This window comes from Apteryx rowi, unplaced genomic scaffold (assembly GCF_003343035.1).
Source record: "Apteryx rowi isolate R43461 unplaced genomic scaffold, aptRow1 scaffold_341, whole genome shotgun sequence".
In the NCBI taxonomy this organism is placed as follows: Eukaryota; Metazoa; Chordata; class Aves; order Apterygiformes; family Apterygidae; genus Apteryx; species Apteryx rowi.
This window is the reverse complement of record NW_020449875.1, coordinates 589,936-616,665: the sequence shown is the minus strand read 5'-3', so window position 1 is coordinate 616,665 and position 26,730 is coordinate 589,936. Positions and strand designations below refer to the sequence as shown.

General features: G+C 34.9%; 1 protein-coding gene across 4 annotated transcripts in view; it reads right to left on the bottom strand.

Moving 5' to 3' along the window:
• Window positions 1-26,730, bottom strand: part of ARID2 (AT-rich interaction domain 2) — a 109,045-nt gene that overhangs the window by 41,331 nt on the left and 40,984 nt on the right. For 3 of the 4 annotated variants that reach the window (XM_026072418.1, XM_026072419.1, XM_026072420.1), the window contains 3 exons: window positions 5,133-5,266; window positions 4,057-4,275; window positions 836-903 (listed from right to left, as the gene is read on the bottom strand). In XM_026072418.1, the coding sequence (XP_025928203.1) occupies window positions 836-903; window positions 4,057-4,275; window positions 5,133-5,266 (421 nt within the window). Of the gene's footprint in view, window positions 1-835; window positions 904-4,056; window positions 4,276-5,132; window positions 5,267-26,730 lie in introns of those variants that run through there. The other variant, XM_026072421.1, reaches the window with a different exon arrangement.

Genomic DNA, 26,730 nt, shown 5'->3' with positions numbered 1-26,730 from the left:
AAATTAAGAAATTCAGTGGAAACCTGAGTATGAGTTCATAAGGAGTTAAGCAGTCTATCATTTCATAATTTTTACTTGATAAATAAAAAGCATAAATCATCAAAATAAGTTTTTAATCTAGCTTTCTCCTATTTTAGCCATAGAAATTATTACTTGAAACTCTATTCAAGAAAACTGTTATATATTACAGCAAATATGCTAGAATGTCAAACCTCTTTCAGATATATTTCATGCTCTCATTCACCATAAAATGCTCATCTGGGATAAAGAGCAAATGTTTATACAAAACAACTTCTGGTTATTTTTTTTTTTTTTTACTCATTTCATTACTAGTACAGCAGATCATGCCCTCTAGTGGAAAGATAAAAAAGCCTTCTGCAAAAATAGTTTAACTGAATCTAACTCACATTTCCAACTTATCTTAAATTTGCGCTGTGCTTCTTGTGTCATGGGCTTAATAGTTTTCATAATCCAGAATGTTTTTACTGATCCCAACATTAAAAACAAACAAACAAAAAAAGCAGCATTCTTTTTTCTGGCAAAATGCTGGGCAAACAGCTTATTTCTCACACACTCTTTAGCTTTCTTACAAGGAGAAACCTGGAACCTCTTTATTCCTTAGTCTACATCTATTTTTTCTTAGTACTTTTCTTCCTACTTAACCACACATTTTATGATAACTATGATTTACTGTCCTACTGTATTTAAGTCAAAGGAATAACGTTGAGACTAGTTCAAAAGACATATGCTAGTAAATCTTACCATTTTTTTTCTTTTTAAAGGATTTGATACCCGCCATATGCAGTGCAAAATAGTTTAATATTCTTAAAATTACCTTAACAAAATCTCTATCCGTTTTCTCCTTCCATTCGTCTCCAAATACAGCAGAAAATGATCCTAAAGCTTTAATCATAAAAAGAAAATTCAGTAAAAAAAATCTTTTTGAACATTTTTGCTTGATTTTTTACTAATCCATAAATGAAATAAGGATTCAAAAACACTACAGACTATTCCAGTGTCTCCTTTTCCTTAAAAGAATCCTGTACTAAATTATATAAACACACTGAAATTTCTACAGTCATTTAATTAACTGTTACTGCAGTTTTACAGCTTAAAGAGAGGTATAAAGAATGGACTAGCTTGAGAACCCTCTAAAAAGCCATGGGAAATTTTTCTATCCTTCTTTTCGAGGAGTCAAGATGACTCGATCTCACATCAGCAACTATTTTCCATTTGCACAGGATAAGCTGTAAACACTATTTTAGTAATTAAGCAATCTAAGAAACTAATATTTTCTAAAAACCAGAAGAGTAGCAGCAAGATTTTGACATCACTCAATTGAAAGTGTCAATATATAACCAGGAAGCGTAATGGATGTTTTGGATGTTTGGTGGAGCCACTGCCACAGATATTCTAATCCATCACTCCTTGAAAGCAGCAAATACAAGATTCAATCAATCTAAAAATAAACTCTGTCCTGCAACGGTTCTATAATGAACTAATGGCACATAAAGTTACATTTAAACATTGTGGTTCATAGTATTTTATTGTTTTGAGCAAAATGCTACAAATTTCACTTAAAAGACTAAATCGGCTTTCAACTCAAGGCTTTTGTAGCATTGCATATTCAAGATGCTGTATATCCCACAAACCGCAGGGCTGTTCTGTCACATGCAATATAATTGTCATCTCAGATTTTAAAGAAAAAAAAGCTTAAGAAATAATAATTTTCTTGTTACCTAGAAACACTGCATTATAAATATGAACAATGATAAAACCTTAATTACAGATGAGCCAGATCTAAAACCCATATTAACTTCAAATAAAATTAACAAGCTATCATTTATTTACACCTGAAATTATCGTATCATCATGACAGTATTTTCATACTAACTTAAATTTGCTACTTACAGATTAATCACTAAATTAATCACACAACTTGACAGATTTATCGTTATTTACAATATAAAAGCACATAAGCATTAAAATTGAAGCTTCATGCTGTAAAAACATGTTACCCCCCCAAGATCCTTCCCCCCAATTTCTCAAGTAGTTTGAAAATCTGAAATAAAAATAAAAACCCACAGGCTTACCAAACTATAAGAAACACCAAAACACTCCACCTCTGCTCTAAGCAGAAACAGATTTCAGGAGGGAACAGAGAAGCACATCTTGTCTGAGTGATTAGTCGAGGAACTTGGAATGCGATCGATCTATCAGTGCCAAAATACAGCATCTCTTGGAACTAAACCTTCCACTACCACTGGCAAAAGCCAAGGGAACAAGGGGAAAATCCTAATGCTGATGGGATGTTCCCTAGGTTTATGCAAAGGATAAAGTCTCCAGGTATATCAGGTAAGAAAAAAATGAAGTTTTCCCCCTTGAAGAAAAGAGCAAGTCCATTACACGCTTGGCACTCCTCTTGGACTTTACCTCAAATATTTTTCAGTGTAAGAAACACTAACACAGGACAGCTACGGAACAACACGTCTGTGCTTGGAGTCCAAGGTTAGAACTCAAGAAAACACTGCCTACTTTTGCACCATCCAAGAAATCATGGAATAACAGCATAAAACCTGCTTCAATTCTACTTATGAAACCTTAAGTCCATAAAAGTTACAACAAAGAAACAGTGGAGAGATGACAAACTCAAAATACCAGAGAGCAAGCACCCTGGAATCACTAATAAGGTGGACTAAGTTGAACTTCAGTTTCCCTTCAAATATTTTCTTTGAAAGTTCTTGTGACTGGGCTAGCTGTACACTCTATCATATGATTGAGACCTAACCATATCTGAAGGCCTTGGGCACAAGTCAAAAACTTGAGGGACAAAAAAGCTGGAGAAGTCTAGTGCAACATTGTATAACTAAAAAAATAAAAAAACAAAACCCCACCAAAACAAAAAAAAAGCTACAAAGCATTAGGTAAAAATGCTAATGATATAAAAAAGTAGTATATAAAGATCTAACAGATTCTTCCCTGCAATTTAAAAACAGAATTTGACATACCATACTGTGCTTGTGCTTACACATGCAAAGCGGATTTATACTCAACAAACACAAATGATCATCTGTACTCTCAGGCTTAAATACTTTTTAGCTAAAAAAAATGCTTATTCCAGCAATTTCTTACAGCAATAGTTCAGTATCAAAGATCAGGACATAAAAACAGTAAATACTTCCTCCCAATGACTGTGAGATAGGACCCAGGCTTTTGTCATTTTAGTGTGGTTTAGCTTAACTTTTTTCATTCTCTCCTAGACAGAAATACAGACAAGGTATTATCAAGGAGCAACTTGGCATGGAGGTCACACTGAGTACTTCAGACAGAAGAATTTAATTCAACATACTGAAATATTTTTGTGGAATAGACTCTCTTCAAAAATGAAAGTGCTAATATATTAAGTATTTCTGAAACCCAGAGTAAGATAATTTTTATTCCATGAGTTTTGTTTTCTGAATTTCACCATAGTTGAAAGTGAAGTACCAGGATAAAAATCTTAGTAAGTCATTGTTTTTAGACTCCCCCTTTTTAAATTTTAATTTAATTATTTTTAATTTATTTTAAATTTATTTTAATTTTAATATTTTAATTTAATATTTTAATTATTTTAATTAATTATTTTAATTTTATTTTTAATAATGTGATTGCCACCAAAAGAGTACTAAAAAAAAAAAAACAAACGAGCAAACAAAATACGGCCCTATGAATTCAGAAGAAAACTCTAATATAACAGAAGCAGTGGAAATTCAATGTTGTGAATTTGAGCATCTTGCATAATTCAACTCTACCAATGAAAAACTAATTCTTACATTTCACTACACTACTACAAGATATTGTTTTAAATTACCTAACTTAAAAGGTATTTGTATTGTTCCAATTCAGATATAAACTATGACTGTGGAAGAGGTAAAAAGAAAAGCCAGATATTTAAGTACATTACAGTGCAACGAAATTATAAACATTTTGATTATCAAGGGTTGTGAAAGGCGTAAAAAGGTGCTATAAATAAGGTACGGACTCTTTCTGTTGCAAAAATGTTTGTTACATACTTACTGTCATCAAACACCCCAGCATTAGCCAGCAGTAAAGTGATGATTTTAGGGTCCTTTTCAAGCTGCATGACATGCTTGCTTTCATTTGAAAGAAGAGTACATACATTAATTGCAAAGTCCACTTCATTTGGGAGTCCAGATAACAGTGAAAGCACCAATTTATTATAGTCATTTGGTGAGTTAAAGTCCATAGACAGCCCATAGCTTTGACGAAGGTAATCTAAATAGGAAAAAAATAAATTAAAACAATGTTTCCACACCTAAACTAAGAAATTAATATTCAGATGATACACTAGCAATATTATTATGAATGATAAATATTAAAAAATAGTTTATTAATAAGGTATTGTGTGTTTTAACAAGCTTTTACAGTATTTCTTTTTTTTTTCCATATGTCTTTGGCCAGAACGCTGAGTACATTCTATGTAGTTGTGTACCTTTCTAGTTAGATATTAATTCCTTCATCATCTTCCAACTGCAATACTGCAGTATGTTCTCCAAGAGAAAAGCTTTGAAAACACAAACTTTTAATTAAAGCAGAATTGAGTTGTAACATAATTTTGAGTTATTTTCTACACAACTAATTACAATTCCATTCCACAAAGTCCACTGGCTTCACATTTGTTTATTGGTTCTTTTCAAGATTCATACTTTCATTAGTAAATTACAATGGTGTTGATTCTGACTGCCTTACGCATGAGCTTGATTCCTCAGGTTTTAAATTTAATTAATCATTTCTCTGCAGAGCCAAATATATGAATTGAGTATCTGATTAATCTGACAGGAACAAAATTTGTGAATTTTCAGGATATGTTGTTTCAAGACAAGTAACTACTCAGCCCATTTAATCAGGGAGAGAAACTTTTGGAAAGAAGTGAAACAGCTGATGGATTTTTGTATTTATTTTATTTTGGTTCACAGTGGAAGGTTTTTGAGTGCATTAAATTAATAATCTGAGTGACCTATAGATTTGATAGTTTTAGTGATATTGTAAATTAATCTATATCTTACTGTACCCTGTTCCAATATATATATATAAGGAAAAAATAGCTTTTTTTCCCCCCCTCAAAAATTTACCTGACACACTGTGTTGCTGGTAGTTATAGGAAGTTGGAATTGCACCAATAGGAAGTTGTGGCTTTGGATTGCCTGGTTGTACCTCATCATCCTCCTCCCCAAAATGATGGACTTTCTCATACTTTTCTAGATAACTGGAATAAAGAAAGCAAAGATTTTGAATATATATAGTACAACTAAATCCTTCGTCCTCCAAGAGCTGAACTGCCAAACAAAACAAGCTGTACAAACATGGAGATTTACTAGAAGCAATAATCAAACTTATATAAAACAAAGACCATGAATCAGACTGACAACAGTTGATACAGAAAATGCAGATATGTGGAATTATGGATTTAGACATGAAATTTCTTTATATTTACGAACAATAATCCCTAGCTAAATTACAACCCATTGAGCCCTCTTGTGACTAAGCCTATTTTTTCCCAAATCAGATTTTTCTTTTGTTACCCAAGATAAATCTGCAGGTGGAAGCATCATAAAGAAGTATTCTGCATTGTTTACCAACAAACATATTGAGGTCAAGCCCAGGAAAACACTTGCTTCTTCTAGCCTGACCTAAAGAGAAACAATATACCAATCCAAGCTATTACACAAGAGTAAGAATTTAGATATACTGAAGGGAACAATTCAGGGTCAGGAGTTCTGCAACTAATGACTATTGGAAATCCCTTTGAATCTCGTAGAAAAAAAATGCTGACTATACTGTATGCAGTGACAGGCTATCCTAGAACAGACTGCAAGAACAGAAGTTGTATATACCAAATATACATAGTTAATCAGCTTGGTAAATTAACCTTTATTAACTTTGTTAATTTAGCATTAAAAAGTATCACTTTCAGAACTTACTATACTCCAACTTATGAAATAAACCTAAAAGGCCCACCATAGCCTTAACTTTACACTGATATATAATTTCAATATTCTTCATTCAAAAATCATAAAGCTGCCTACATTTACAAACATTCACGGTATTGAAGACTGACAATATCAAGACAATTAAATCATACTTAAAATATTACATAATCAGGAAATAAGGAAATCATTTAGAAGGTTTTTCTTCCTACTCGTATATTCTAAAACTATTTACTATCTTAAGAAAAAGAACAAATTTCTGGCATAATTTTTGTCAACAGGCACTGAAGCTATTAACTCTTGATGAATCAGACAGATTTTAAGCATTTACTTAACTGTAAGAAAACAGTATTCAGTTACTTTTGAGAAAAATTTCACATGCATTAAATGATTAATTACTTCATGAAGTGACACCTCAGTGACATAATCGCACTCTTAAAATATTAGAAAATACATTCTCTGGTAAGAAAAAGGTACATTACAGAATTTAATTAGCCTAAAGGAAGAATAATTTTGAAGGGTCAGTAGGGTATATGATGATGCACTGTATCATTTGCACCTATGATCTGCATCTGATTGGCACTTAGGATATTCAAAGTAACATCAAAATTGTACGTATTATTGTTATGTGATCAACTGCTATAGCATCTTCTTTATTACCTAGACTTTTTGAGTGAACGAAGGAGTCAGCAGAAATCCTCACTGCAATATCATTTTGGTTTTAGAGATTCAAACTGATTAAAAACTGTATTTAAATACTGTTCCTTTTTACTTCAGACTAAAAATCCTCATTTATAATATTGAGATCCCAATTTAAAATCTGTAAAAAACCAAAATTGTAGAAAATTAAGTTGTTCATAACTTTTTTAAACTTACAACTCAACACTTCCCTACCCAGTTTTCTAAAACTCAATGCTAACTTTTTCTCTACATTCTCCTTCCCCTCTAATCCCCATTCTTTCCCTTCCCTTGAATTTTAAATCCAAAGTTTAAAGCCAAATACAATTTATAGCTTATATATGACAAATGGTAACTCTTAGCATATGAGTATCAATGATACTACTCTAAGTAAACTGAAAAAAAAATTAGTGCAGATCCCTAACAAATCATTTGACTCTTTGTTGCATTAACATGATTATTTAGAGAGCATAAGACCTAAGTACTTACATAACAGTTTTATTACTTCCTTGTTATATTTTACCAGAAAAACAATACCATAGCTTTACACCACTTTATTATCTGCTACTATTCAAGGCTTACTACAAAAAAACAAAACAAAAACAATCCCCTCACACTTCCTTCTCATAGCACTGAATTAAGCATCTTATAAATGGATGTTGTAACACTGAGCGTGACAATCACAAAACCCAGAATGATTAAATGTGAGTTTCCATTTTCCGTAGTATCATTTACTTAAGAACTTCTTAAAAGTTTTATAATAACTTTAAAAAAAAGTTAATACAACTAGTGTGTGTGTGTATATATATATATGTATATATGCGCGCGCACTGGAGAGTGTGCACAGCTGAATTCAGAACTATGCTTAAGTTCTGCATGCAAGATTAATATTAAAAATAGTATGGGATTAAACAGTTTAAAAGTAGTGGAGAGATGCAGTACACACACTGTGGAATGCATGTGATAAAATGATTTAAGAAAAGAGCACAAAGCTGTAGTAGCACAGCCAAACATTCAAGTGAACAGTCAGAAACGGAAAGGCTGGTGCATAATGCAATAGGCCATCTTGTTTCTCCCATGACTCCATGCATTCCACAGCACATCTGTATTGGTTTCTCAGAATAACTGTGTAGATACCCTAATGCAGCTACAAAACAAGGTTTGCTGGAATAAAACATTCATCTCTGTTTCTGAAAGCTAGGAATCCATGCTTTTAAATCACCTGAAGAGTATCTTATTCTTCCTGTGACAGATGCACTCATTCTTGGCTCTCTCTCTTGCTTTTGACTGTGTACATCTACATTCTGACCATCATCTCTTCCCTATTCTGACCATTCTGAACCCAGAAAATATTTTAGTGACTGCCAGCTGAGAAACTACCCATGGCTTACATATTCTGAAAGGCTGAATTCCCAGTTAGTGATTGGTAATTTTAAGATAAACTTACTAGTGGCTTCTGAACTCGTGAGACAGAACATAGCTGTGCAGGATCCTGAACTATGTGCAAATCCAACAGCTATTAGGACCACAGTATTTCCAGTTTTCCCTGGTCCATATAAACTTGGGAATAATTCCAATACTTTTCAATTAAAACACTGGTCACTCACAAGACAGTAAAGAAAATACAACTCCCTGGAAAATACCATCACTACCTTAGCGCTGCAGAACTCTACTCATCTATCTGTTACCAGCATTTGTTTGTTTGCTTTTTAAACTGTTCAGGAAATCACTGAGTCTATGGTCATCACTGTCATCAGGGTTTGGCTAAATGAGTTTGTATTGCAACTGAGGTGATTAATGTTGAAAAGATGACTTCACAAAACTAGTCTGACTTCTGATATTAAGTCAAAAGAAAATCTAAAGATCTAAAACTGATTTCTCTAACACATATACAAATATATGCTTTGATTTATACTCTTACGAGATCACCAAAAGCCACTAAAATCAAGGAAAAGATACTCCGACGAAAAGATACTGACTTCACCGAGTCCTGAATCAGATTAATCAAATCTATGAATAAGTCCCATCAATTTAAACAGTGTCCACATAAATGTGTTTTCACGATCAAGACCTAAAGGAGTAGTTCAATGACCAGCCAAGGCAATCTGATAGCTTGACCTTCCCTCCCCTTCTGACCATCCAGTCTCTCACACTAGTTCTCGCATGTTGGACTCGCTAGTGAGCTCATTTAGCAAATAAGGAGGATTCTGGGTTTGTTTGCTGCTGCTTTATCAAACTGAAGAGGCATCCGATGAATACTAGAGCTGGTGCAGGGAAGCAGCAGGTGTATATAGCTAAGGATGGTAAGAAGGAGATACGCATGTGCCATTCCAGTAACAGTGTAAGCTAGACTGGCCTAGCCTGTCTAATATAACTGCATCAGCAGTGCTGAGGCTAGACTTAATTTCCTCATATTTGTTGGTTTGAGTCAAAGCTTAAGCTTAGCATAAGATACTCTCATCACTGAATATAACATTTTGTAAAAATATTAAATAAGAGGACATAAAAATCCCTTTACAGAAACACATATGGTACTCAAAGACAGTTTAAGTCTACTCCCATCTTTTTCTGGACTTGTCCATTCTACCAAGAAAGAATAGCTATTTAAGCATTTTTTTAAAAATATGCCTTATATATTCTAAAATAAACCACTTCATTCTGTACTTTAAAATACATTTTTAAATACTGAATTTTTATTAAACCCATGTCCCAGAAGAGCTGAATAATATGAATATCCTAGGCATTCTCCTCTGTTAATACCTGCTTTATTAAAATGTGTTCAAACAGTTCTGTCAAACACAGGCACCCTGAAATCTAAAAAAATATATTCCCCTCCTTCCCTCTCTAAAAGCAAACAATTACATTGTTTCCTACTCTGACTAAGCAGTTCCGGGGGTTAAGAAGAAAATTTTCAAGTATATGTATAAAAATAAAAGACCTTTGCAAACTAAAGTGATCTTAATTTTTTTCAATATTGACAACTCTCACAAAGTTATCATAAATGTCATATTTAATATTTCATAGAAAAAACAGGACTAGAATCAACAATCAGCTCATGTGATTATCTAATTTTTCCATATGGCAAAGCAAGTATCAACTACACCCTCTTAAGTTCTCAGCTCCTCTAGCTGTCATTCGGTTGTGACAAAGCTCCACCTTTTCAAAGAACACTCCCTCTCTTTCCTCTGTTTCCATCTTGCTTCAAACTAATCTTAAAGTTTGCTGAGAATAAAAATAAATAAATAAATAAAAGTAAAACAAACCAAAGAACTTGAAAGCATCTTTCATACAGACAAAAAGCCCACATGACAAACAGAAAGACCTTCCTGCCTCTAGTACATACACTTACTCCTTTTAAAGCTACTGCAAACTGCTAGTTTGGAGGGAAGATGTTTCCTTATTTCCGAATCCATGGAATCTAACAATACTCTATTGCTGAATTTCAACTGTAATAACCAAACTGTAATAGACTGATTTAAAATGATTCCTTAAGCTGCATCATTATTGACTGCTTACAGACAACTGCACAGACCTCAATCCTCCACACTCTCTTTTTGTTTACTGTAGAGACAGAATGAATCACCTGGAATTTTAGTATAGAGAGGGAGCTCGGTAAATTAGCTTGTAAATGAGCTTTATTAGTCTTAAATTCTAATCTTGCAAGTCTGGCATACAGCTACTGCTACAAACAGCAGAATAATTTAAATATAATTAATGGAGCTTTTCTATTACTGAGAAACAGTTGTGCAAAAGCTCCTAAATTATGATCAGATACAAAAGAGTAACCTCATGTATGCAAGCTTCAAAGCAACTTAGACATGTATCTATAGACTAGAAATGCATACTTTGACCATAGGAAGTGATTTCAGAAATCTAGAATGCTTCTGTAATTCCGCATAGTCATGGACTGTTTATAGATAACAGCAGAGGTCTCAATCTGCCAATCTTTTACTTTTTCAACTTCAGTGCCAACTGAATGACTAGGCCCTGAAAGAACGATGCAGCTGGTATGTTTGAGAAAGAACTAATACAATTAATTTAATGAGGGACCAGAATTAAACTATGAAACAAGCAACGTATATGGTGTATGAAAGTTTCAGTGGCTTCTGAGAAAAAAAATTACGTACTATATTGAAGCCTTGATGAGGATGGAATAGTGAGGAAAACTATTTCCTACACATACACTGGAAGGAACTGTGCCCGATACTATTAGCATGGCATCTTAAACCAATGTTAGCTCAGTGCTCACATGATCCAGGATATTCAAGAAACTGAAGGGTGCACTGACAATTTACAGCCACTCCCTCCTTTCAGTTTGGATCACACCTCTATTCTGAGAGGCTTAACATTTTTTAACATCTTGCGAACAGCTAGATCTACTAGGCAAGCAAAAAACCTAAAATATAAGAGAATAACAATGACAACCAGAGACATGTGAAGGCTAGCCAATTTTTGAAGGGCAAGTAGTTTTTGTGCTTTCTGAAGACTTGGTTCCTTTAAGGATCTTTTGAATTGGAAATTAAATTTGAATTTCAAAAAGAGTTCTTTATTTGTATTTATTTTTTATACATTACACATTTTGTTCCTGTGATAGAACTTCACTATGTTCTTTTGTTTCATTCAGGCCCATAAGAAAAGTAAGTTTTATGAAGATGGTGAATACTTTTGTCCACTAAAAATATTTATTTCAGTAACATCATATCTTTTTATTCAGTCAAAGTTTCAGGCTTGTTTTCAGACATTTGGAAAAAGTACTAATAAAAGGAAGCCTAGACTATACAAAGCTTAATGGCATGTAGAATTAACTACTGAATTATTCAGGACTATGAATTCAGGACTACTGTGCTGAATGGGCTTATAGTATACAATGAACTCTCAAGCCATGGTTTGTGGAACACTTATGGTGCTTTTTGAATCTTCTCTCAAAAATAGAGAATTTGTATCAAAAAGGATTTAGACTTCTAGATCACTATGAGTAAGAATTTGGAGTCTGCTACTGTACATACTTTCTATTTACTTACTCACTTACTACTTGTCAACCTCGTTTATAGACCATTGCTAAGCATCTGGCTTATTCAAATATTTTGGCTCACTACATCAGGACATGGTAAATTTGCCAGACCCTTTTAGTAAGCCAGTGCCTGACACAGCAGAGAAGACAGCATCACCCATTACAGTCCGACATTCTCATTCTCCTTACCTTGGCATTTGGCTAAAGGAAAAGCTGCTGCCATTCCCATCATAGATCTCCAGCTGATCCTTCCTGAATCTTTTCAGCAGCATTATTAACAGGGGACTAACAACATTAACTTACACCAATTCTCTTTGCTTGAACGCTTCCCGCTATTAAGGAAAACAGACATACTCTTCCTGCTCATTCTCTCATCCCCTCTCCCTATTTGCTATCCTATCAGCAGTAACATCCTTCCAGATAATCATGAGACAAAGTCCTTAATGTAATAAGGATTTCACACTACTCTATCTTCTGGTTTCTGCCACTCTAAGTGAGAATCGCTGCATACTGTCTCCCTCTGCCCCTGCTTGGCATTAATCTTGCCTTGAAGAGCCTCAGTAACTTCATGGTGGGCTACACTAGCTAGAAAATTTTCAGAGCAGGGGTCCATACTTGAGTAAAACAAAAACAGTAACAAAAATATTGCAGACAAAAGAAAAAAAAATAAAGCTGTTAATGAAGATTCAAATAATGGCATACTATTGTAAGATTTGGAACTTAAAAAACAAATACTGCCCAAGTTTCCAATTTCCTCCCTGATATATGTAGAACATTGGTTCTTGCACTCACAGGTGGTTTGCCCAGTTCCACATGTGAATTCTTCACAAGGAAGAACTCATTAACTTGTGGTGCCAATAAAAGGCCAAAGTCTTCTTAAAAAGTAATATCTTTACCAGACATTAAATAATTGCTCTATATCACGAATCATGCTTCCTACAGTTATTTGAACATCCGATACATTTCTAAATTTTGATAATAGCAGACAGTATTTTAATCATAGAGATGGCTGCCTCTCAGCAGGGCCAAAGCGCTTAATGTTCAATTCCCCTGCTGCCAGTACAGGCAGAGCGGCCTGGTGCCATGCTCTGGAACACGCTTGCTCACCACACGGCAGAACTCAAGCAGCCTGCTGCTACCTCAAGTAACGCCCAGCCGGTTTACTCACCTCGTGGAAGCAGCTTTATGAAACCCCTCTCTCAGAGGGGTTTCATAGCCCCTTAGCATAACTAGTTCCTGGAAATGCCTAACTCAGCAGCCCACTTCGAGCTTCTGCTCACACTTTTAATGTACATGGACCAACTGCCTGAAACTTGATCCCAGGAGTGTTTCACCAGTGTCATCAGCAGTCTTTTCAGGGCGTTCTTCCTTGACCCCAAGGATACTATGAATTTGATTGAGCAGTTACATCCAACTATTGTAATAATGGGTGCTTGCACCTGAATGCTTCAAAATAATATTCGTGTGGTTCCCACCTTCATGTTGTTTCCCTGTCTCAGAAACCAAACACCTTGCAGGTAAAGCACCCAGGGGAAGCACTCCACATGTGCTTCTATCTCACGAGCACTCTGATTTCTGGCTTACTGTGACCAACTAGAAAGACTGGCTGACAAATCAAATGCCCTAACACTGTACTCGGCCAGCTTGCCAGATCAACAGGAAAGTGCAGCAGTTGTGCTTTTCAAACATCCGGCCCTGGGCTCTCTGCAACTCGGCAGCAGAATACCGTCCTCCAGCCTGAGCAGGCCGGCTCACAGCTCAGTTCACATGCAGCCCCGTTTAACCACGCGCGTCATACCAGGGACTCTGACTCTAGCCTCCACGCTGACTGCTGACACATAACTCCTTCACATATTAGGCAAATTGTGAGCAAACTCAGAAGGCCCTGTCCAGATTAAACTTAGTTTAATAAACTTTCTGATAGATTCACATATAAACAAAGATTACATACATTGGAATTTAAATTTAAATGTATTAACAACGTTTTGTAACACAGACTACATAAGATTACATGACAGATAACCCAATTTATGTTTTACTCATAATTTGCCTAAAACTCTTTATCTAGCCAAAAGCCTTTGCAAGAAGAAAACCAAATACATTCCTTAATGAACTTCTGAATTCCTGTTACGGCAAAATGTTTTCTACATTGTTAGTAAAAGAGGGGTAAAGCTTATGAGCACCAGCAATCTCAGAAGTTTCACTTTGTTAGACATTACAATGACAAAAAAGAGAGAAGAGTCAATGCCCTTTAAGTTAAAAAAAAAATCACATACTAAAGTCACTGAAAATAGATTCTACACCATGAGCAAAGAAATTAAAATGTTATTATTTTATGCTTTAATTCTAATAACGTTCTAATGGAGAAGAAGAAAAAAACACATGTGCCAGCCAACTAAAGCGTATGCTGGAGTGCAACTTCAGGAGACTGGGACAGCAGGGGGAAAAAAATCCAGATCTCTTAAGAAATTGCACAATTGAGAACTCCAGCAGATTCTGGATAATTCACTGTGTCACTGTGAACAGAACAGCAAGATATATTTTGACTGCCTCTAAGTTAAGAAGAACCCTTTGCGTTTTTGTGGGGGAGAGGAGGAGGAGTCCTAATATAAAAGGGAAAAGCTTCATTCACCCTGACAATTTGTTAGTCAAAATAGTAGCTAAAGTCAAAATCAGACCTCCTGCTACTTCTACATTTCTTTAACTTTCTTCCAAAACATCTTAAATCCTGACATCCCTGTGGTCATATTTGACAGAAAGATGTCATGGGGAAGTCTCCATATGGCAAAATAAGTGGGCCCAGTTGACAGTCTTGACAGTTAAGCAACCCAGTTCTGGTCTACTATACTGTAAATAACACCAAAAATATATTAATGCCTGCTCTTTCAAAATCAAGATCTTTCATTTTCAGGCTTATTTTTATTTATTTTAATTTAATTTAAACTGAATCCACTTGTGATACATGGCTGTGGTCCACAGTCACTTTCCCTAACTCTTCTACTGCATTCTCACTGTTTGCCAAAAACAGTTCTAAAACAGCATCACCTCTTACCGCTTCAGCAGCTGTTTCATTAAATCTGATAGGCTTCACATCCAGAAATAACTGAGCTGTACCATTATTAATAGAGTTTGTTCTCCAATCTATATCGGAGAAATTAACATTTCCACAAAGACAATTCCCAGAAGTATTCATCTTACTAATATTATGCTCATTCTGTTGCCACTGAGGATGATGGCTCATCAACCCTGGAAGTATCACAATAGTCTGGATTTAGTTCTTCAAACAAGGCATCAGAATCCCCTAGATTTTTTGCTATCTGCATAACATGCTTGCAAATTCTAGCCACCCCCAAAAGTTACTCTATTTTGAAAAGTAACCTATAGTACCACCTGGATTTCCCCCCAGTGCCTGAATACAATAATATCTGCACAGCGAAGATGCACTAATATAAATGGTAACATGTGTTAGGAATCACTGTATGCAAGCGCAGGAAATTTTAGCTAAGAGAAGTGCAACTAGTCCAAAGCAAGTCACAATAATGTAATGTCACCCACACCAGTCATCTAGTTTCAGGCAACCACTGACTGGCAGTTGCACGCAGCACTGCCTATAATCCTGAATGCCACTGTATTATGAAAGTTAACAACAGTTTTCAATATTCCTGAATCCAGCGCAAAGCTGGTAGCAATACAGTGAATGTCTCTACACTATAACATGTATTGTGATACAATAATAATAAAACATTCAACTAAATGCAGTTTGCTATATAGCCTTAGTTACACACAGCATGGCTTGTAATACAGAAGCTGCATGGAATTTAAAAACCTGTGTTCAGTGAATAATATTTAGGTTACTAAGTCCAGCGTCAAATTCTAAAATTAAAATTGCCTACATACATTCATTCTTTCACAACCATATCCTAGGAGGTGGTGGTGTTTTGATTACAACAGAAATATTTACCTATTAAACTAGTCTATTTTTAAGAATATTCTTTAGAAAAATCTTTGTATAAATATATGCATAAAATAATACACATTATTTATTTATTTTTAAATCAGAACACAAATGATCATTCCTACAGTGCAATAACTTTCAGCACGTTTTAAAGCTGGGGATTTATTTCCATTAAAACTGTGACTTGTATTTTCCCAAATACAAATCATCTGAAAGAAACTGGTCATTTTAATATTAAAGCTAAAAATCAAATACATATTTTGACTCACTCACAAGATTAAAAATAAGCAGAAGTACACTAAATACGTTAAGCGTTTTGACCACCTCCGATGTGACAACCCAGTGTTCCAGAAGTATTTCTACAGAGAAGCAACTATGTCCATAAAGACGTTTCAATGCAAAACCATGTTTACGGGTTTAATGCAAGTACAAATCTGTGTAACTTTCAAAACTGATAACCCAAATAGTTGCAAAATTGACTGGAAAACCTACTGTCTGTGTAAAGTTATATAATCAACAAATAAATATTAAAATAACTATACAAAGAAAATTATATGCATTATAAACAGGTATCTGTCCATTTGTCAAGTACTTCTCATGTTTATTATTTAAATATTGTGAAATTCAAAGTAGAAGAAAAGATTTTTGCTTTTGTTTTTTTTTCAGTTAATCTACAAGAAGGATAAAGAAAAGAGAATGCACATTACAGCAATACAGCTTTTCTCCTGTCATTGACCTGATTGAAGAATTGTTCTCACTAAAGAGAACATTTCCACAGCAATTCAGTCTTATATTTTTCCCCAAATTCAGAATGTAAACTGGCCTTGGTAGTACACACAATTAGGGAGGTGATTCCCTGTTGTCTTTAGTTCATAACTTCATTAACTAATATGTAAACAGAGAAGGATAGTATTTGCACAACAAAAATAAGAAACCCTTCCCTTCTGCACTTTCAAAGTAGTATGTTGTTAAGTGTTAAAAAAAAAAAAAAATCCAATTCTAGTTTTCCTTATGTTAGATGTTAATTCTTCAGGTTTTTTGCCTGCTAGCCATTACACAAGTTATTTACACAGCAGCAATGCCCTGAAAAGAATTTCTCCTACCAACTATTTCCAGTTCTTTGAGTTTCTATCAAACAATAGTAAATAGCACAAATATCTACAATACTGCAGAAGGTGACTTATTGTTCTGTCCAGAATAAATTTCTCTTATAAAGGCCCTATCTAGCAAAATTTTGCTAGATAACAAAATATGTGAATATTTTCACTGAAGTCACATACTTACAATTACATACTTACTCAAAACAGCAAACTAATTGCTAAAAAAATTGCTAAACTGCAATCTGCCTCATCTGCAAAGCCTTATTACTTCCTTCCTTTCAGCTACAAATACTTATCTTACATATGTTTCTAAAACTTAGGAAAATTACACTTTTCAGACTGCAGTGAAAAGACAAACAGAAAAATACTCTCATGACTTAAAGCACTAAAAAAAAAAAAAAAAAATCCTATAATTCCTCATATTTGCATATTTCATGTCAATAAATGTTGCTTATGCAACAGTCACTCTTAATGCAAAATACACAGGCAGTTTTTAACATGAGGCTTCAAAGTCCAGATTCTACATGGCCAGATGAGTATCTTCATTAGTGGAAATGGGTCAGACTCTTCTTTTTTTCCTCTTTTCTCTCCTGTCTGTTAATCTACACTCTGCTACTTTGACAAGAAGGGCGGATAGGGTTCCCATAAGAAGACTGGTAAGGGAAAAAGGGAACTATTCTAGAGAACAGTAATTGTAGATTTGAATCTCCTCATAAAAACAGCAGCCTAGAAATAATTTTTCTAGATTCCTGGCAATTGTTCCAGCCACCAGAGTAAACATTTCTGCAATACTTGTTCCAACCCTGTTCAGCACAGTTACTAAATAAAAGCATATGAGGAAGAAAAAAAAATAGAATTGATTTCTAATGCTTGTAGGCTATTTCTTAAATTTACTGAATCTAAAAGTCTATATTAAATACATTGCTACATCATGTTTTCACCTCACAGAACTATCTGTAATTTCATTGTTAGATTCGGCACAGACTCAGCAATTGTAACAGTTGTGCTTCTCCGCCTTCATCTTATGAATCGGTCTTTTCCTGCAATTAAAATATATTTACAATTTCTCTGCTAATCTGCATTGCACCCTTTGACCACATAATCAAAGTAAATGTGCTAGTTTACATGTCCCTATGTACGTGGTAAATCAAACAAAAATATGAAAATAAATTAATTCTCGAACACTTTACCAGATGGATCAAAAAATCATCAAAAAAGTGAGAACAGAAACAAATATCTGATTAAGAAGATCCTGCCGGGATTCTGCACAATAGGAACAAAAATTCTTGAAGTTCTACAGGGAAAGGAAAAAGCTGCTGTGGGCCAGACTCCTTTTGTTACCTCGGGATCTCACCAGACGCTAGCTTGTAAGAAGAAATGCGATCAACTTAAAAATAGCTGTATGTTTTAAACATACACATGCTCAGACAGAAACTAAAATAATTAATGACTAATTCTACAACTTTCAATCAAGAAGTAACATTACGTTGTTCAGGGCTTGTGAAGGATTCCAATGCATTCTGAGAATATAGCTAAGTACAAATGTAGAGATGATGATAAAAGAGGTAACGCATCAATTTAGCTGTCTAAAGATGTAAAGGCTACTTATGTAAACTAGCAAAACAAACAGTGCTGTGAACATTCCCATGCATGGAAACGAACTGCCTGTGTGTTATTCACTTGTTAGAATGGAGCCTGGAACAATTTCATTCAGTCCAGGCCACCTAGCAGTCTCTCAACCAATTTGTAGGCACGGTTCAGGAGCTACCCTTGGTCAGGGAACATGCCCAATAGTAAATGGGGCTATAGCCACCCACCCTGTTTGGGGGCTAATATTATGGATATGAGCTATTTTGTGTCAATTAGCCTCAGGCACACTTAATTTACTAATATAGATACATCCAGAGAAATGCTACACAGATAGTCTCTGACTTAACACAGATTTTGATACAGAATGAGGAAAGCTGACAGATATGAAGTGCTGCTCCTTAGTAGAAGATTTTAAAATTACCAATGACATAATAATCATGAAAATTTTAAAAGCATTTTTGCTTTGGCTTGTATAACTATAATGCAAAGACATTAGAACATATACAAAGATAAAACAGAAAGAACAAAAGGGCATGGGGAATACAGATAAAGCCCAAAGATCAGATTTCCTGTTGAGAAGTATCCATCTTGGGTATTAAAGATAATCACTGCAAATTGCTTTAAAGGGAGAAGGAGGAGAAAACTTTGAATATTTAAAAAAATAAGAAATAAACATACTTTTGTCTAACAAATTGTTAAATGAGAATTGCTACTGGTAAAAATACTTGAACTGTAAGCTTATTTAAAAACTGAATAGACAGATACTAAGAGGATGTTGAGTACACTGGAAGAGGAATTGTGTTCTTTTACAGGAAGGCTAAAAAACAGAAAATAATATTCATGCGTTAAGTAACAGAAATGGCTTGAAGGCTACTGAGTCCCTACTGGTGGTCTGGGGAGATAAAATCTGATCCTTCGTTGTGGATTGACCAGACTTTTCAAATCCTGGGTAAGCCCAGTAGAGCTTATTGTACTGCAAATATTTTGAATAGAAATAATTTGTGGGAAGAGAAGTGTTCTACAATTAATATGTGCCTTTTTAAGAGGCAGAGAGTAAGTACTTAGATACTGAGATTGAAAATGGAAGTTCATTATACAAAGCAACAAATTCACATTATTACATATGTTTCAAGCATAAAGTAAGAAAGTACTCCTTTTTGCAGTCAATAATCCAAATGTTATCCTTTTTTCCCTAAAGCCTTTTTTCTAGGCAGTACGTAAATTATGAACATCACTAAATGCTACATATACTCTAAAAACAAAATCAAGAAAATTTTGTGTATGCACTTAGGGCATTGGACTGGTGGAGACAGCAGATCACTTTCAAGGATAAAGTCATTCAAGAAAGTATTTTATTTCAGTATGTTTTAACAAGTTTTTGAAAAATCCTCTCTTTCAGGACAGCATACAATAAATGTATAGAATTTATACTTTTCATTTAATGACAGCAGGCTTAAGTTACTAGGGGATTTTTTTCCCCCCAACCTTTTTCTACTAGGGCCACCTGTAATAAAAATTTTAAATTTAATTTAGAATGCTTTTTTCCATGGCTAAGAAAGTAACAATGAAGATTAAATCCTGCCATTCTGCTCAGCACTGCTCTTATCTCAGTCACAATGGTATACAGTCAAGGGCACTGCACGTCAAGAAAAATGTGGACAAAACGGAGAAAGAGTCAGAGTAAGGCTGCACAAATTATCTGAGGTCTATAAAACTGGAGCACAGGAGGAAGGACTGAAAGAACCTAAACTGTTCAGACCAGAAGGAAGACGGAGCTGGGCCATGATAGCGTACAGGGACAGGAGGAAAAAAAAGATATATATGGTCTTCAAGATGGTAAATTTTTATTGCAGCAGGAAACGGACCAATCCATTTTCTTTGTCCACAGTAACAGTAAATGACAAACTGAAGCAGGGGAGGGGAAGGAACAGGGACAGGGACCCATAACTTAGACATTAGGAAAAAACACTGAAACAGATTTCCAGGGAAGACCTGAGATCTCCAGCATTCAACGTCCTTCAGACAAATATTGAAGTAAGAGGGAGCTGTGCGGGCTAGGTGACCTCTTGAGACCCTTCCAACTTATACTTTGCTAAGTTACAGAAAAATATTACCCATTGAAGTTATCTTTGAAAGAACAGCATACTTCCATTTGTGTCTTCTGTTGCATATTGAAATACTTCAGGAGGATTTTTCTAAAAAAAAAAAAAACTTCAGAAAAATAAAATGATGAGTAGCAACTATACCTGCATGCGCACCTATACACAGAGACACATGGCAGATTCTCTTTTATTCTCACAAAGAGGACTTGAAAAAGAAAAATATCAGCTCCTCCTCTGCCACAACTCATTTGAAATATACTGAAACTGTAGTCCTTTCCTCTCTTGATGCAAAAATCCAATCAGTATTGAAAAAAACAGCAACATTCAGATGGCTTGTCCCTACTTCCTCATCAGCATACATTGCTACTTTTCTTACAAAGACAATGCCATGAATGATAAGATGAAAATATCTAAAAGATAATACCCACCTTGCTGAAACTGAAGCAAAGACTGAGGGCATGATGGTAAGTAGAGGGAAGCATAAGAAATAGCTATGTCTTTACTTAGTTATATACGCAGAATTGGACCATGCACTGTGCAGCTTAGGAACACTCTTGCTTTACTGATGATACTAACCTCACATTCAGCACTATCTGAGAACAATACTGTGTATCATCTCTAATTAGCAAGGAATGTCTCTGTATCGTTCCAGCATATAATGACTGAATTTGTTAATTATGCTCTCCTCCCCCTTCCACTCAACTATGACAACGCAGAAAGTTTGGTCAAGACGTCATCAGTTTTCAGAAAATCTGGCTACAGATTAATAGTGTCCTTGCACAGAAAATGGACACTTCACATTAGTGTCCACCTAAGACGACAGTAAGGTGCTGATCCTTTTCAAGTACACAGTATTCTGAAACCAGGCTAGCCTAGTATCACCTAAAGCCTTGGATATGTTTGATGATTTTTCTTCAGGCCAGTGAAACTTTCTAACAAGAGACAATGCTCATTTGTACAAAAAAGCAAACCTCCTCAGAAACTCAAACTGAGAGGTTGCCAAGAAATTAAGAACACATCTTCAGTATTTTATACTGCACATGTAACATCCTGTTTTTCAACAGCTGGGGAAAAAGAGCAAATCTTTCTTTAAGTAACATAAAAAACATAAAATGAACAATAATGCCCAACCCTTTGGAAAGATCATGATAGAAGGAATGAACATATAACACTGCTTTAAGAACCACCTGAAGGTGCTCAGACATTACCATGATGATGGCACCATACTAGAAATTAAACTGTGGGTGGAGGGGGGTAAGCCCTTTGGGATTCCTATCAATGTACTAAGGTACGCCTTGAGGATTCAGCTTTTTATAGTCATTGTCTACTACATATGAGAAACTTCAAATCTGCCTGGCAAAAAAGAAATTAAAAGAAATTAGGGGGGAAAAAAAAGTGTTTTTCTTCCTGCCTCCTTTTTTCTCCCTTCTAAGAATCTCTTGAGCACTGGGTTCTCCCTTTATATATTCCCTTCTATTAAGTAACAATTAATTCCCCTTAATCAATACCATTTTTCATTTCTTTTTCTTTCTTTTAAAAAGCTGTAGGTACAGCCGGCAGTAGCAGATATTTCAAGCAGCTGCTGCATAACATTGCCACTATTCCTGTCATTTTCACAACGATGGGAACACTTGCAGTGAAACCAGCTGGGCTCAGGCTAATTTCAATCATTTCAAATTCAGAAAAGTTATAAGCTAGAACTTTCTAGTGCTACTTGCTTGCAGACTCAGGAATTCAAAATTTTAGTTAAAATACGACTCCTTTAATGAAAATCAAACTCTGAAGAAACTGATTTCCTTTTGTTTCCCTCTGTTCCAAGGATTAATAATAGTGTCCATGAATACAAAATAGAATATGTGGAAGTGTAAATGTGCAGTAATTTTGATGAAATCAATACAAATACTTTAGCTTTTAATTTAAACAAAAATTGCTTCAAGATGACCGAAAGGAGGATTTGACAAAATATTTATACTCACAAAACAGTAGCCCGTTCTTATAGTGATTTATTTTCATAATACAACACTTTTATTTCAGAGTGTGTGAAGGAAGAAAAGCTCCCATGTAATTTATATTTTAAATATGTACAGTATAAAACATGTGCTGTATATATATTATATCTTACAAGTTAAAAATGGTACAATGTAGGAATTCAAGTGTTTTCAACATTTCTTTTGACTATAACATTTCCAGGATCAAGCATATTCATAGCCTAGTGAGAAGAGGTTTCCTTTTCTTTGCCATCTTCTGTGAATCCCTAAGAAGTAAGCCACAAGTAAAACCCACCATATTAGCTCTTAGATAACAACAGGTTCTCAGCTCTTTCTCTATAAGGTTTCATGATAACATAATATCATAGTTATTTCAATACACTAGTATTTGGCCGTTTTCAAACACATAATCTTCTTTCAGAGAAGAGTGGAAGTGGAAAGAAAATTAGCACAATATAAAAATGACTAAGCTCTAAGATGATACATTTTTGAAAGTTAGGTTAGTTACCTACTTGGTAATACATGAGATTAAAGAACACTTTTCAGTTTCAAGTTTATGAAACACTTTATTATATCACTTTTTTTTATAAACATGAATAAAAATGCAATAAAAGCACTCTTTGGAACTAACACACAATCAAGGAGATACAGTCCCCAAAATAAAAACAGCTCCATGTAACATGTAAATAGGGTCAATAACAGCCGCAATAAAATTCATGCCAGTTCTGGGCCACCTCATTAGCAAACTGATTTTAGCATATCCCTTTCATTAAAGCTGGGCCAACCAGTATCACAATTTGAGAGCAGAAGTACCCAGAATACCATGTTTAGCCTCCCTGTCACAAGGATCACATTACAATTCAAGTTTTTTATATTCTATTGTGGTCATGTCAGGTGTCACTTTTTGGTTCCTCCAGCAGTAACCACACTAATAATACAAGTCTTAATAGGAGAAAGAAAGAAGAAGAAGAAGAAAAAAAAGGGGGGTATTACAAGCCATTTTATCCTATCCTATACAAATAAGAGATCTTGTTTAAGAAATACGATATGGAGAAACCAGTTCACTATGAAAAGAAGAGGAAATTTCTATTTCCTAATTTTTTAATAATATTAACCCAAGAAGCAGAGTTTCAAATTATTTCTCAGTAATGGACTTTTAAGATTCATCTATATAGCACAGGGACACAGCAAAGAGTCACGTAATTTTTCTAAATGCAAGCACTGATTGTTAACCACAGCCTCAAGTGTTCCGGCAAACATATGGGTCTTCCCCACTTAATGAAACACCTTCATCCATAAATTCACAAGGCTTTATGGTATGAATCTTCAAATGCACAAAACACCCTTTCTAAATTCAGCCTGAAAATTTATAGTAAAAACATTAAAAACAAATACAAACCCAAAAGATTTAAATTGAATTTTACTTCTTAACAACAACAATCAAAACTCATTTCCCCAACTGTATTTAAATTAGATTTTTTTAAATTTAAACTTTTTTTCTAAAGATAAATCAATCTAAAGTTTAGTTACAAATTCCGTTTTTCTTCATAAAAGGTTAAGCTTACTATAATTTATTCAACATATACAGATGATATAGTGCATCAATGAGCTGTTTAACTTATTAAGAAATGCTGTTTTTTTAAATTATATTAAGAACTGGAAGAAAACAGTTTCTGGGTTCATTTAAAGTTCATAAGTCAGAATATCAACTTTAAGAGCAACACTATCTACCTTCAATATGACTGGAATGCTTGTATTTTATTTTTCTCATGTACATTTTTCAGTTTCTCTCACGTAAAAATTACTTTTGCCTAAGTAATTTTGGTTTTACCTTTCCTAGCAGTTGGCATGGAGTATATTTTCTTTATTCAAAACATGCATACTGACTGGGAAATGAAAAGACAATGAAAACTTGGTTTCCTTTTTATAATTACGAATAAAAAAAATGGTGGAAGAATAAAAGATGTACTAGCTCTCAGACATGTAAGTCAGATCTTCAAAGGTATTTAAGGACCCAAACAATTAGATGTGTGCAAATCACACTTTCACAAACACTTAGGCACCTGCCTCCCCCAATTCCAATGCAAGTCTATCACCCAACCCACAAAATCTGCTTGGGTGCTAGTGTAAGATGTTACCTAGCATCTCTTTGTATCATTAAATACCTTTGAAAATTGGGCCTCTGACAACAAGGAACAATTTGTAACTCACTAACTACAGTTAAAATTTCCCGTGCTTAACAAATCAATTTTTAAGTCAGAACACGTTTCAATAAAACTATTTAATGTATCCAGTACACTTAAGGTACTTTTATTTAACTAATAAAAGACCAGAAATTCCAATTTCCATCCAAATGCAGTTTGACTGAAAACATGAATAAAAGTCTAGTAAAAAAGTCTAGTCATTTAGTAAATAAGAAATGCCTTTCAATATTTCCAAAATAAAATTTTAAGACTCTAAATAAAAATGTTTGTTACACTGTCTGTGCTGATATAGAGTATCCCCCCTCCAAAAAAAAAAAAAAGAAATACCACATTTAGGCACACAACAGGCACAGAAACAACTGGAGCAATTGCAGAAGCCAGCACCCTCTACCAGAGGCTAGCACACCCAAATCTCTGCCTAGTCCAGTTCTGCTGCAGGCGAAATTAGTCAGGTTAGCTCAACCACTCGTTTAAACTATTTACACTAACTTGGCAGATTCTGCCTGCAGCAGAGTAGGAAATGCTCACAGTGAACTGCTCCATCCAACTCTGCTACAGCAATTCAAAACTTCAGCAGAGGTAGGCAGCAAACAGTCAAGAGCAGTAAAATTTTAAACTGTTACAGCTGTTTTACAAAGTATGTATCTAACCAGAGCAGTTAAAATAAAACTGGCTGACTTTGTACTGTAACCGATAAGGAGCATTTACAAATGATCCTTCGGGTCAGCAAGTTGTACAGGGAGAGGTAACTTCCAGCTTGCAAGTGAGTGGTAATGATCAGCCAGGACAGATTCAACTGCTGATGTCAGATACAAAATAAGTCTGTTTATGCCCTTAGTGTAAAGGCCATCTTACAATTCCAAACTACCATTGCAAACTACTGTAGTTAAAGTTTAAGAGAAAGTTGGTTTAACTGTCATTTTTCTTGACTAGTCTGAAATCTGTCTCACACAAACTGCCTTGAATCAACCTTGCCCAGTGGGACTGTAGGACAGAGGCAGCAATCCAGTTGCAGAATCCTTTGAGCAAACTGCCTTCTCTGCCTTCACTGCCAAAGAAAAATGCAGCTGAGCTTCCTTAGCAGGCTCTAATCATGCCCCAAATAATTCAAAAATTTATTCCAGGTAGCTTCCTTTGGGAAACAATATGGAAAGTGTTATTAAATATTTTAAAAAGCATTAAGCTCATGGGGAGAGGAGCATGCCAGATGGATTACAATGAACATATGCAAGACAGCCAGCCAACCCCATTTCTATGCAGCCAGTTTCTACTACACAGGAACTTAAAAGGACATGCTGTGGACATTATAGGGAAAAGATTACTTTCAAAAAGAAAATAAAGTGCCTTCTGAAGTGCATGTGTTACGTTATATTTTATCAAAATAATCTCACATGTAAATATTTTGACAGGTTATAGGAAGAGGGATTTAGGCACAAAAGTCTGGAAAAGAATTTGAAGAGAGGGATTTAAGGCTGTAAAAAAAGGGTAATAATGTGGAAGGAGAACACTGATTTAGGTGGTAAAGAAAAGATGGGACAATTCCACGCTCTTTCCCTTAAGCACACTAGAATCATAGTGAGGCAGAAAGAATATCAAGAAAATAAACCAAAATGTAAACTTCCTACAGTCAGAAAACAGAAAAGTTACCATAAGCCACATCCAATATGAGGACAAAAGTGCGTGTCAGGCAAAGAGTAGAGGACAATGAAGGCCTAACCAAGAAGGCTCCTGACAGTGTGCGCAGTGGCAGTGAAGGGAGGCATGACAGACTGTCAAACTTAGTGTATGGCTTGCTATACTGTATATATATGCAGCAGCTGATGCTGTCAGAAAGCACAAAGGAAACTTTTTGCATGCTACAGATTAATAGGATGCAAAGGGGAAAGTGAAATGAAATACTGAGATGGAGGATTATAAATTGTAGGGAATGATGGAGAAGAGGCTGGAGAAAGAGCCCAATCATTTCTCCCTCAGACACTTAAAGATACTATGATAACAGCATAATAAAATTGTCAGGTGGAGGTGAGGACTTCCCCAGGCTTGCTAATGATTACACTCTCTAAACATTAAGAACTCATTTCATTCCACTCTAAAAACAGTGTTGAGAAGCAAAAG